General features: G+C 29.6%; 5 protein-coding genes across 5 annotated transcripts; 3 read left to right on the forward strand and 2 right to left on the reverse strand.

The window, feature by feature from the left end:
• Positions 1-50: 50 nt before the first annotated feature.
• LOC118071895 (uncharacterized) lies at positions 51-2142 on the forward strand. The gene is made up of 3 exons (XM_035091375.1): positions 51-429; positions 494-1501; positions 1603-2142. The coding sequence occupies exons 1-3, from the start codon at positions 148-150 to the stop codon at positions 2029-2031; spliced, it is 1719 nt and encodes a 572-aa protein (XP_034947266.1). The 5' UTR covers positions 51-147; the 3' UTR covers positions 2032-2142.
• Positions 2143-2276: 134 nt separating this feature from the next.
• On the reverse strand, positions 2277-7730 carry Cka (Connector of kinase to AP-1). The gene is made up of 9 exons (XM_035091372.1): positions 7464-7730; positions 6681-6784; positions 6212-6397; positions 5885-6074; positions 5211-5502; positions 5004-5125; positions 4335-4851; positions 3910-4221; positions 2277-3747 (listed from the first exon to the last, which is right to left on the reverse strand). The coding sequence occupies exons 1-9, from the start codon at positions 7728-7730 to the stop codon at positions 3578-3580; spliced, it is 2160 nt and encodes a 719-aa protein (XP_034947263.1). The 3' UTR covers positions 2277-3577.
• A 1189-nt stretch (positions 7731-8919) lies between these two features.
• LOC118071896 (mitochondrial carrier homolog 2-like) lies at positions 8920-10708 on the forward strand. Its single transcript, XM_035091376.1, has 6 exons — positions 8920-9037; positions 9106-9327; positions 9445-9628; positions 9728-9859; positions 9956-10142; positions 10216-10708. Exons 2-6 carry the CDS (start codon positions 9132-9134, stop codon positions 10471-10473), a joined length of 957 nt encoding a protein of 318 aa, XP_034947267.1. The 5' UTR covers positions 8920-9037; positions 9106-9131; the 3' UTR covers positions 10474-10708.
• Positions 10594-11634, reverse strand: mRpL13 (mitochondrial ribosomal protein L13). Its single transcript, XM_035091378.1, has 4 exons — positions 11501-11634; positions 11363-11433; positions 11164-11287; positions 10594-11094 (listed from the first exon to the last, which is right to left on the reverse strand). The coding sequence occupies exons 2-4, from the start codon at positions 11384-11386 to the stop codon at positions 10706-10708; spliced, it is 537 nt and encodes a 178-aa protein (XP_034947269.1). The 5' UTR covers positions 11387-11433; positions 11501-11634; the 3' UTR covers positions 10594-10705.
• A 103-nt stretch (positions 11635-11737) lies between these two features.
• On the forward strand, positions 11738-13692 carry LOC118072020 (methylmalonic aciduria and homocystinuria type D homolog, mitochondrial). The gene is made up of 5 exons (XM_035091572.1): positions 11738-11984; positions 12130-12654; positions 13005-13221; positions 13416-13495; positions 13562-13692. Exons 2-4 carry the CDS (start codon positions 12130-12132, stop codon positions 13481-13483), a joined length of 810 nt encoding a protein of 269 aa, XP_034947463.1. The 5' UTR covers positions 11738-11984; the 3' UTR covers positions 13484-13495; positions 13562-13692.

Below are 13692 nucleotides of genomic sequence, written 5' to 3' on the forward strand. Positions count from 1 at the left end.
ATGTTTAACTATTAAAAATTTGGATACGTTTACAAATAAAAAAACTAAGTAATTATTAGAAACACCACATGAACATGAATATTGATCGCTGAGTAGTACGCGAGACATAGACATGCGCCGATCGTTTCTGTCATACAGACCAGAATCATGCGTTGTTTTTGTGTTTTTCGGTTTTTTGTGACATTTATTATAATTTTTCAGTTTGTTAATAGTGAAAATTCACTAAAAGAAATTAATAAATTTACTGAAGATGAATTGCAAATGTGTATTAGTAGTTTTTCCGTTCATTCAGACAAAATCATTAGAACTCAAGACTCTCTCATGCTTGGAGCCAAGTATATAATGGAAGCTGAGTTGGATAATAGGGAGGATTGTTTAAAACTTTGTTGTAAAACTAAGGAATGTGATGTATTTATTTTTGAAGAAAAAGTAAGTTATTTTAGCAATACTTTAGAAAATTTAAATTATTATTAAAAATTCTGTTCATTTTTAGAAACAAGGAAGTTGTTATCTGTTTCATTGTGGTCCACCTCATGATTTCAAGTGTAAGTTTACGACCCATGCGAACTACAGTAGTGCTGTGTTAACAAATTTAAATTATCGTAATACGATTCACCATGAGGATCAAATTAGGAGAAGTCAACAAGAACATGAGTTGAAATCTTTGCGAAAAATGAGGGACAGATCATCAATAGAATACGTTTATACAGAGGCAAGTGGTCTTGTAATAACTGAATCTCCACAATCATTAATTTCAACAACATCCCCACCAAAAACGATATGTCATCGCAATCAGTATGAATGCAGAACTTCTCATGATTGCATAGCAATTTATAATGTTTGTGATGGAATTCCCCAGTGTGCTGATGGATCTGACGAAGCTTCAGACCTTGGATGTCCAACAGAAAAACCTACACCTCCTCCACCAGTGCTTCAAGAACAAATACTTACAGCTCCAGAACTCTCAAAATATCCTGTTATTCTCCCTCATCATAAAAATTATCCTCCATTTTATAATAACCCAGAAATTCCTGCAAAAGCATGGCAAAGTCTTCCTCAGCAACCAGGACTTCAGTATCCATCTCAACAAATGATGCATTTGTCTCCAAATAATTATGGGTCTCAAGGATATGCAAATAACTGGGATTATCGTCAAATGTATGATCAAAACAAAGAATCTTATCCATCACTGAATAATTTTCATGGAAAAAATGACATAACTCATTACGATCAAGAGTCATCACATATTTTTAACCACAAAAAACCAGGGATGTTGGTGGAAAATGTTGAAGAGAATAGAGAAGTCGGAAGACCTTACATAGAATCTGAAAGGCCTTATGAACCGTATTATCCTAGACAGAATCATGAAAGTTGGCATGAAAATCAAGCTGTAGAAATACAACAAAAATCTCAGCCAACAGAATCTCCAACAATAGAAAGACAAGAAATTAAAGAAACGAGTGATGTAAAGAAAACTGGACCCATTATAAAAGAAAACAAGGTATTTTTTTTTTAATAATTTACTCATTATTCAAAAATTTTCATTTTAAATTATTTTACATGATGCATTAAATTGTTATTTAAATCCGTTCATTTTTTTAGCTGCCACCTGAAGAATCTTCAACATTGAAAGAAAATTCAAATATTAAAAAAGAATTGGAAACCCAAAAAAATGTCCACCCACCTAAACAATTGGATTTATCAGTTTCTAAAACTTCACATGATAAAGAAAATATTACAATGAATCATCCGAACAAATCAATAGAAACCTTAAACAAACCTATAGAAAAACATGAAGAAGTAAGAATTCATCATTTTGTTGCGGAACATCTTCAACAAAATAATAATAAAAATAGTAATGCCATTTTAAAGCCTAAAGGTGCTGTTATATCACTTTCAATTGGTGTTGTAGTGACTTTAATAATGATCATGTTGATAACGTGTCGATTAAGAATAGTGAGAAAACGTGGACGTCGTCATGGTCCCTTTGCTCATGATGCTGATTATCTCATGAATGGAATGTATTTATAAATCTCCAAATGATTGAGTAAGAAACAAAAAATACAAATAGTATTAAGTGAAATTAATTATGAATATTAATTCTATTAAAGTTACTATAACAGTTTAACTGGTTGTTGTAATTATCAGAACTACTTTGTAATTATTAAACGTTGATTAAGATCATTTTTGTAAAAAATCTGAATAAAAATTATGTTACTAAAAGTTAATTGGCGTATCAATAAACATTAACAGTGAAGTTATAAAAAAATTTACAGCTTCGTGTATTTCATAAACGTATACAGTCAAGAAATGTTTATATAATTTATTGTGCAGTTTATTCTAAGATAAAGCCCATGCATTCAAAATTGCTTTCGATTAATCATTTAATTGAATTTATACTAACTTATATTTATAATTAATGATACGATAGTGAAAATAAAATAAAAAGCTACTAAAAAACAAGACAGAGAGCTCGTTTCAACGAAATGTATGCATTATGAGTAAGTTACACGTCTTTTTCTATTTTTAAATACAATATATTACAGTGAAACACACAATTATAATTTATTGTTATTCATTTTATGTCTAAATTTTTTATAATCACCTTAGGAATTATTTCATTATTATTAATATTATTATTGTTATTATTATCATTATTTGTATAATTATCATTATCATTAATATTAATTAATTATAATAATGGTTATTACTATCCATTATTGATCTTTATGAATTACTAGTACGTTGAACTTGGCTAATATTATGGGACAGCACGAAAGTCGTGTAATGGGAGACTAATATTTTTGTATATTTTATATTTGTTTCTTGCTTGTTTCGTTCACAATTAGTCAATAAAAATTCAACTGACCTGCATTTTTGTTTTTTATTCATCATTTAATGCTTTTTTTTTTATTGCAAATAATCCTCAGTAGCTAGTGCAACAGTAACTGTGATATTATGATAATAAATAATTTAAATGAACATATTTATGCTACTGCGGCAGTGGCTTTCTGTATTTCAAATTAGAATAAAAATCAGTGATCCACGTTATTTACTTAGTATCTTTCAACATATAATTCACCTCCAATACATTAAAAGTCTGTCACTATTCAATTTATTTCATTCTTCGTTCTATTTGTCGGAACTTTTTATTTATTTCACGCTACCGACTGATTAGACGTTTATTTAGTGACGATTATATTAACAATCAGTTTATTTGTTCTTCAAATGATTTTATCGTTCAGATTACGTTTCAATATTAAAATTTTTCAGATTTTTCTTTATATTTCTCTTTCTATGTTTTCCTTTTTTTTAAATATTAATCAAATAATTAATCATGTATTTATGTATTTATATGAGTATTTCAATATGCTGAAATTTTTTTTTTACTTTGATATACTTAGCTACAATGATTTCAACTATTTATCAATGAAGTTACTTTGATAAAACATTCAAATAAATTCGGAAGGGTAGAGTACATACAAATAAAACTATCTAAAAAAGAATATGAGTACAAAAACCGCTTCACGTTATTCGTTTCTAACAAAGAGTCACATCTGAAATATTTTATTATCACTCACACGAATACCTTGGCAAGCCCGTCAGCTCCAGCGCTAGCGATAAACGGCAACGACGGATGGAACGCTACATCTAAAATACTCTCATCAAATTTCTTACGATGTGCTGTTATTTCTTGTACACAAGTCTTATTATCCATATTCCATAATCTTATACTGCAATCATGACCTAGAAAAAAACTTTCTCGTTAATTATACGTTTTACAAAAATAATACAATAATTAATAACACCGATGTTGATTAAAGAAACTAAGAGATGAAGTGATAATCAACATTCTACCATTAATTATATGAATATTATTTGTGAATAAAATAATAAAGGAAAACTTACTGCCTGAAAGCAAATAAAGCCCATACGGATCGACAGCAAGACTAGTAACAGCTTCCAAATGCGCAACCATTGCATGTGCTAACGAGGCTGAACGATGATCATAAAATCTAATATGTCGATCTTCATGAGCAGCTATGATTAATGGTTGAATTGGATGAGCAACAACTTGATTTACACCTCTAGTTCCATTGCCTTCAAGTCGTGATACTACTGAACCGGTTTCTGCATCAAATATTAAACATGATTCTTCGTAAGCTACAACTATTTTGTGAGGTTCATCTTTCACAAAATCTACAGAAGTTGGAATGCCATCTGAAAATAAAATAATATTTATTGTAATATTCTGAATAACTTAACAATTAATTTACTAGTCTTCAGTTAAATACAAAGGGAAACTGAATTTATTAGATTTAATTGGTACGTACCTTGCTCGGAAACATATGTATTGAGAAGAGGAATTTTACTTTGAGGATTCCAAAGTTTAACAGTACCATCGGCGCTGACAGATAGCAATTGGGATCGTGGATGAAACATACTCAAACCCCAGACAGCATCGGTATGACCTTTAAGTGTTTGACAAAGAACTTCTGGTACATAAGTATCATAAGGATCTATGTTTCCTGAAGGAACAGACCAACAGTGTATCATACTATCCAATCCTCCACTATAACATCGACTGCCTGTACTACAGATTGCCAGACATAAAACTGGACCTGTATGTGACCTAAAGGTATACAAAGGTTCAACATCCAATGATGCTGATTTTTTAGCTGGTACTGTTTTTTGAAGATTCCACAATTTGAGAGTATGATCATCACTAGCAGTTATCAAAACAGGATCTGTTGGATGGAAGACGAGAGCTCTAACACAATCGAAATGGGAGCGAAGTGTATATTTTGCATTCCAAGTTTTTCTAAATGTTTCTTTTGTTTTTGAAGTCATCTAAAATTAATGAAGATTTTAAAAAATAAATTACTTGCTTTCCGACAATAAATTGTTACTTTCTAATATTAATAAGTTGAAATAATAAAACATATTGAGAGAGTAGTTAGGAGCTAAAAATAAATAATGGGTAAAACAATGAATGTACTTACATCATACGCTACCTCCGCATCATTACTAACTGTTAATAATGCTAGTTCTCCTAATCCCAGTGCCGAATCACCTTCTTCAGTCGGACGCTGAGCATCTCTTCCCATCTCACGGTTTAAAATTTCTAAAATATTAAATTTACTCCTTAATCATTCAGATATAATATTTTACAAGAGAATTATGATAATTAAACGAAACAATAATCTTACTCCAGTTTGCTGATTCCGGATTAACTCGAATAATTGAGCTCGGAATAGATTCTTCAGTTTCTGTCAAAAGATTCAGCTCATTGAATACTTCTTCAGCTTCTACATCAACTTCTTCTGCCATCATTCTTGAATCCTCATTCTGCTTAACTTCATTATTATCTTTATCATAAAAGTCATCTTCTGCCTCTCCTTCTTCTTCCTCCATATCAATATCAGCATTGGCAAGAAATTCAAAGTTAGCCGTTACTGATGCTTCCGCATCGAAGATTATTGCATCTGCCATCCGAATTGGCTAAAATCATTTTCAAATTAAAATCATAATATAGTAATAATTATCGAAGAGAAAAATCATGTGTATATGAAGAACAATGAAAGCAGTTATCCATTTTTCCCCGATAATGAACTAAAATAAGCAACTAAATGTATGATTTTAAAAAAAAATAATAACAGATTAATACTGAAATATTGAAAAATTATTTATCATATAATTATTATATTAGTCAACAGGACTTATCACTTTATTTACGTTAGATTTAATATTTATAAAATGATTTTGTTGCTTCCATACTGTACCTACTTCTTGACATAACTATTGAGAATTTAGATGACATTTGTTGAACAGTGATCGTGAAAAAAAGAAAGAAAAGAAAATAAAATCTACGAAGTTTATTTACTTTTGTTTTTTTATCATCTCGAGTTTTTCGCCTACAGCAACGGCCATGCTTTGATGACCATTCAGTACCATTGACCGCTGGTGTATGGATATCATCAGATTCTGTGTTGTTATTGAGCCCAAGAAGAGATCGTACCTTGTTTGACCGAACATCAATAATTGTATCGGTATAACCAATTTCTTGCAGATATCTGAAAAAAATAAGAAAAATATATAATTATGTATTTAATATTAAATTGGCAATAAAACTCAAAAAAAAAAAATATTGATCATCGAATTTACTTTCATAAAAACATGGAAAGTAACTAATTAATTACAGTAATCTTACTCTCTTAAAAGTTGACGTCCTTGCTTCCAGGAAATATCGCTGACAGATGAAAATATTGCCTCTTCATCACCTCCACCTCCTTCTGTTCCTCCACCTGTGGTTGTTTCTTCATAAAGAAGAGGTTTTTCATCACCCTCCATGTCTCTTCCAATATCCGTTCCATATTTTAATACATGATATTTTGCTCTATTTAATCGAAACAGAATTTCAACCTTTAGTATAATGTTTGGAAAAATAATCGTTATACTATTCACTCACTGATAAAAAAAAACTGAAGTTTGTAAACTTCAAGTTCTAAATTGACTTTCAAAAATTCTATTTAACAACTATTGTTACTTCGAATGTACGATGGAACATTGTTTTACATTAAGCATTATCTCAAGACACAAATTCAATAAACATCGTACATCATTTATAAATGATATGACAGCTCACACTCATTATTATGTAAGAAACTTCATGTGTTTACCTTTCTTGTTTTAACGCATATTCCAACATTTTTATCCTTCTCACAAGATCATTTTTCAAATTTTCTTGAGCTTTCCGTTCACCTTGTAAAAACGCTATCCGTGCCTAAAAAAAGAACACTAATTAGTAATAATCATTATAATTGAAAGAAATGACACTTGTTTGAAAATTTATTTAATTACAATTCTAAACAAAAATAGTTGTTAAAATACGATTGAAGGATATTTAAAGATTGATAAAAGTTTTAAATACCGGTCTTATCACTATCTATGTTTCACGTGATTCATTTTACCATTTAAACTTAATAGAAATAGTTTATAATTTTTCTTAGATTGTGAGATAGATAATTAGGATAAAAAACAAACTAATCGACGGGTCTTCGTGAATATGTATCGATGTACATCTATATACATGTTATAATACTCAAAAAGCTCACTCTATACTGTAGTATACTGAAGAAGATGAATGTCAAGGTAAAATGCCATCGATAAAAGTATTTATAATAGGAATAAAACAATAATTTTCAGATGAAAATACAATGCAAAATTAAAAAAAAAAGTATAAATCATAACTGAAAATAAATTTCATTTTTGAAGACAGTTTAAAACATAATCATTTGGTCAAATCAATAATTAATGTTTAAAACTGTGACAATCGAGCGAAGCTCATAATTGTGTTGAGACAAGAAAAACAACAAATAAATAACTAAATGATTAAAAATTAATTGGAGTGTAAAAATAAGTCAATATTCAACTCAAATGCCAATTAGTTACAGAATAATCACCTGAAACTCTGCTCTATCTAACTCCCATTGAGATCTGTCAAGCTCAAAGCGAGCCCACTCATGCTGAATGAAGTGGAGGATGCCAGGCATTGAGTATTGTGGTCTTTGATCCTTGGTGCCGTTACCACTTGCATTGTCACTGTTTTGGTGCTTTTCATTAGTAGCAGACACGTTAGCACCAGCTGGGAGTGGTCCATTATGATTTTGAGAAACTGAACTGGAGTTTTCCTCCATTATGGAACCGCAACACTGGCTAGGTACCTTCATTTCATGACACGGCGGCCATTACAGTGCCTTTCCTTCCCCGCGAGCCCCGAGAGTGCTCTCCCGTCGAGATTCAAGATGCTTTTTCGATCGTCTAGCTGTTGGCACTCAAAACTCAACTATCACACCAAATAATATCACTTTCAGAAACTTAAGTATTTAGTTTTATCAATATTCCAATGGCTATTTCTACTTTTTTTTATTGCTTTGTGTCTCCAACAGTCGTCTCACGAACCGATCTTTTACCACTTCCACACACTATCAATTCAATCGAGTTGAACACTAAGGCTGGGCTATACTTTCAATTTTCGTCGATGGCGATTTAACGCCATTACTAACTGCGGTGGCTAAGGAAGCTTTGCATCAAACACATTTACGTCGATAACAACGGAAATGAACCGAAAATGATAATTTATAATAAATATCCTTGTAGTTATTTTTCTTTTTAAATTTGTAATTAATATAAAAACAGATTGTTTAAATCACAATTATCAACGTATAAATTTATTTACGGAATATATTTCTATTGCTTCCATATTGCTACATCCTCTTTCTGTCAATGTATTGAATAAAAATTATGTAAAACTATTATTAATAATCTACAATTCAGATCACTATTTATTTTATAATTAATATATAATTAACAATTAAAAAAAATCTAATTAATAAGGATATTTGACTAATAAATATATACAAATTTAATAAAAAATGTTTTTACGTCGGATATCTTGTTATACAAACCACGAAGAAAGCACTAACCACTATTGGATACTCGTTTTTTTGCCGACCAATCACATTAGCAAAGCGAAGTGCTTTCGAGCTTTCGTCGTATTGTTTCTCTTCGTACTTTTCTATGGAGATTTATTGAAAAAAAAATAAATTCACTGTATTCATTGGTCTTTTTAATATTTATTTTAAAAAACAACATCCTGCCAAAAGTGTTCATAAGGTTGAATAAGCTTAGAGAAAATTTTTTTTGTTGTTTTTTTAAAGAAAATATCTGACCTAAATATATTATTTTTCACTCTGAATGTAACAATGTTCGTGAAACGACTGCATATTGGCATTGAGCTCCAAAAAAGTATTCCAATTTAAAAATTCCGCCATTTTTTGATTAATTAATACGTGAGTCAGATAAACACACGTGAATTTCAAAAAATTTGTCAGTAAACCTAGCTGGTAAATCAATCTATATAGCAATCTTGAGGTTTGATTGTTTAAAGTTGCGGTAGTCCTAGATAGCCTTAAAACTTGAAACTTACATTTATCATTATATTAGTCTTGATAAAAAATAACTTGGTTATCTTTAAGTAATAAAAAAATTATTCATGATATATACTTTAATTTTTAAATAGTAAATAGATATAACAATTATTAGGTCAAAGGGACCAAACAAAATAAATCATGTCACTATCAAGAGAACCTCTAGAAGAAAGATTATGGTCAGGGATTGTTACACGAATACTAATTAATACTATTTCACATCCTATTGAATATGCTAGAGTTTTAATTCAAATTGGTCATGAGCCAATATTACCACGAGAAACTAGAACTTTATTTGGTAAACCAGCTCTAGCTTTACCAAATATATTCCAATATGGTAAGTCTTATTTATTTTTTCAATTTAATACGATTAACACCTCAATTATATTTACTAATATAATTTCATAAAAATACTAAAAATATTTGAGTAATCATTGTTAATTTTTCTGTCTAGTAAAACATATAAAAACCGTTGATGGATTTACTGGATGTTATCGTGGTTTCGTACCAAAGCTGTGTTCTTATACTTTAAGTGCTGTTGCGATGGAAAAAGTCTCAGAATCTGTTCTATTTACTGAGATATATCCACAAGTCCATAGTGATAATGAGGACATTGAAGAACTTCCCGATGAAAAAAGGTAATACTAATATTTTTCATGTATTCATTCAACGAAAATCAACATTCGTATCAACAAATTAATCAGTTTAATTTTTTTTTTGTTTGTTTATCAATGTAGAAAAGCTGCTTATCAACGAGAATTGATCAAAGAAATAGTTACCAAGATAGTTGGAATTGTTGCTTGCCACCCTCTAGATGTGGTGACTCTCAGGATGATGGCACAATTCGTTGGTCGCGAAACTAAATACAAGTACTTGATTGGGATCTTATAAAATTATTGTTTCGCTGTGATCATCAATTTTATTACTGTATAATTATCTATTGATACTTCATTTCTGTCTTATAGTGGTGTCATTCAATCTTTCGTTGAAGTTTACAAAGAAAATGGAATAATGGGATACTACGCAGGACTAGTACCGAGATTGATATCTCATATTTCTACACTCGCTCTTGTTAGTTATTCAACATATTTTATTAATAAATATATCATTCATGATCGTGAGACTAAGAAGTATACTTCAACAATAATGACAGTACGTTTTACATTAAATATTATGGTTTATTATATTGATGAATGATTCTATGATGAGTTTTTTAAAATTTTAGTTTCTCGCCTCAACCTTCACCTATCCATTGTTGGTTGTGTACAATTGTATGGCAATAAATAATAGCGGATTGGAAGCTGGAATGCCTCCGAATATGCCAATTTATATTTCTTGGACTGATTGCTGGAGTCACTTATCATCAATGAATCAACTCAAACGAGGCAGTAGTTTACTATGGCGTTATTATACTGGACCTCAAGTTGTAATTAATGGCAGACTGGTGGCACTCACTAATAAACAATTTTACTATCACAAATAAATAATGATAAAATAAGTAATGATTCTACTAAAACTATTCGAAAGTGATATTATTCATCTCTGGTCAAATGTTGATAAAAATATTTTCTTCATATACATATTAAAAAAAGAATGATATAGCTCACTTACATTTTTTAATGATTTATTTAAATAATTACACATGTATTGTTGATTTGAATTGTCAACGAAACTAAATTGTACATTCATGAAATGAAAATTTATTTAATAAATGTCTATCTCAGGATATGATCCTCTGGGTACTTGATGACTCTTGGGAAATTTTCAATTTTTTCTTGTGGAATATCATCGATATTTGTTGGGACTTCTCTTAAAGGTTTTATTTGGTTGCTGATATTTGCAAGAATGGACTTCGGCACATTGTCATCTTCAAATATCAATAAACGCGCCATTGTAGCACGACGCTGTAAATTACCCTTCATTGTATGATAAACAGCTTTTTCTACTATTAATTTTTTATTTTTTTTATGAAGCTCCCAAGCAAGGGTCCAAGTAGCACCACCATGGTAAGTTGTATGATGGAAGTAAACTCTTTTAGTCCAGTCATCTCCTCGTAAGGCAATGTGTTTGCTGTTAATTACTACTACATGATCTCCACATCGATCTGATAATGAGTTTAAAATAAATAATTAGATAGAATTAGATGTTTATTATAATATATTTATTCACTCACTCATTGGATGATAAATGGGTTTATAAAGTCCTTTCAGGTATTTAACTAGTAAAGGAGCACTCAAAAAAGGATCTTGCCATTTCATGTCATAAAGATGCCAAATACTTGATAGAGTACCCCATTGCTAAGATCAAAAAGAATTATTAGCATTTTTTGTTTTCAAAATATTATAAAATAAAATATGAAATATTTTACTAACCTGTGCTCGTCTAACAAGAGACATATTTTGAAGATTTATGTTATTTGATCAAATGATTCTAATCAAAATTTCTGTAAAAATACATTTGGTTGTTAGTTATATAAAATCTACAACTTTTCTTAACGTAACAACACTTACATTCATTATTTTTTCATGTTACAATTCATTAAAATTCATGAAATAAATTCGGCGAATTTATACGTGGATAAAAGAATAATTTAGATAGAAGCACTCGGTTTCATTAGTGCCTTCCGTATATCATAAGAGCAATTACCGACCGCGGTAATGATTTTCGTATGCGTCCGAATATATCGACTTACTTGTTCCTGCTCCAATTTTCAGAGCAGTGGTGTTTGAAAAAGACTACACAATGTCACTAGTGTAATAAAAAAGTGGGAGGTAATGTGGACGAATCGTGAAACCACAATTGGCGAATAATTTTGTCAAATGCTGTTGCAATCTTGTGCATTCTTACACGTGGAATATATAAACATATGAGAGAGATAACAGTAGTCAAATGACATTAGATAATTTATCTTTTATTTTTACACAGTAGTTTTTTGGAGGATAAACATTTTTTATTAACAAACCTAATAAGGTTAAGCATGTGAAGTAGTATAAGGTATAAGTATGTCAGTTTTATTGGAATTTGTCTCATAATAGTAGTGCAATGTGCTTAATTTAGTTTGCACATTAATTAAATGAACTTGTATCTATCAATTTTATATTTATTCTTCGTATTTTTAATATAGTTTTATTATTTTTAGATGTATTACAGTAGAATTTTTCAACGAAATTACGTAAAATCTTTCAATACAATATGTACTGCCAAATATTCAAGAAAAAGCGCAAAAAATATATCAGCATTCAAATTAGTTAAGTCAAATAATATCAATGAAGATGTTGATAATGGAGAATTTGGGAATAATCCAAATTGGGAGTTATTTGGGCTCAAAGGTTTCCGATTTTATCTACCAGGTAGTATTGGACCTGGTTGGCTTGATCAATCAACAACAGTTCATGTGAAAACGAAATCAATTATTCTACCTGATGATGAAGAAATTAGCAGTAGATGTAAAAATTATAGGAACAAAAGAATCGATCCTGATCAACCTGTTCTCCAATGTATAGCTCAAGAATGTCCTATACTACTCAGAAAGGGTATCATAGAGCTATTTCCAGGTTGTATGGAGACTTCGTCACCTCAGTTGACCATTGTGACCATCACACAAAAACTTAATCCGAGAATAAGGTGGAGTAAAGAAATTGAAACTGAGAAGCTAGCAAAATACGTAAGTTTCCTAAAAACTTTGATTGAATTTAACTGTTTAAAAAATGTATTGTCTGTATTCATCAATGACAAATTTATTATATTGTTTATATCATCAACTATTTATAGAGATTTATGTAATATATATGTACTTGTTTACATATGCATTATATTGTTTATGTTATTGTTCATCAATATAAATATTTATTAATAGCTACTTATATACTAAGTATTATTCATGCTATAGTTCTTTTTCATTATACTTATTTAAAATATATAGAATGATAATTTTGTTTTGTATATAACAATACATTTTTCTAATTAAATTTTTATAAGATTATTAAACAATTAATTACATAAATTTGTTGATAGTTTCTTCTTGCAGCATCTGATCTATGCAATAAGCTGAAATTGTTTGGATACTGGGCCGATTTTATAAATCCTTTCAGTGGTCAACCATACTTCAGCCCGAACAAAAGTAGTATGCTGTATAAAACTGATGAAAGATTCAGATGCATAGGTTTTAAAATATTGAAAAATAATTCATGTAAAGTAATAACTCATGACACCAAAAATAATGAATTCAGAGGTAACTATAATATACTGTTAATAAATATATTATCTTTCATAATCATTTGTTATTTTATTAATAAATTTATTAATAACTGGAAAGCATAATTCAAACGATAATGAAACACTAATAATTATTTGTATCATCAATGACTTTTTATTAGAAAGTGTCGGAATACACAGAAATGTTCATTAATTGTATTTAAATTACAGGAAGCCTTTATACATCGGCCCCATCAAATTCGGAATTTTTTCGAGATATACTGAATATGCCAGATTAGTAAATCTCTGTGGTGTGTATAAATAAATCCAATAATTATGTAAGTAAAAAACAATAAAAATATTATTTATAATTCCAGATTGATATTCTAGTTTATCAACCGCTAGCTACGTACTGATACGAGATAAATGATTGTAATTATTATCAGATAACTATTTTGTTGAATTATCTCAAATAAATTATAGAGAATAAATAATTCTACTTAAAGAA

Source organism: Chelonus insularis, unplaced genomic scaffold, assembly GCF_013357705.1.
Source record: "Chelonus insularis isolate UGA/USDA-ARS -01 unplaced genomic scaffold, ASM1335770v1 contig_88_pilon, whole genome shotgun sequence".
Taxonomy (NCBI): Eukaryota; Metazoa; Arthropoda; class Insecta; order Hymenoptera; family Braconidae; genus Chelonus; species Chelonus insularis.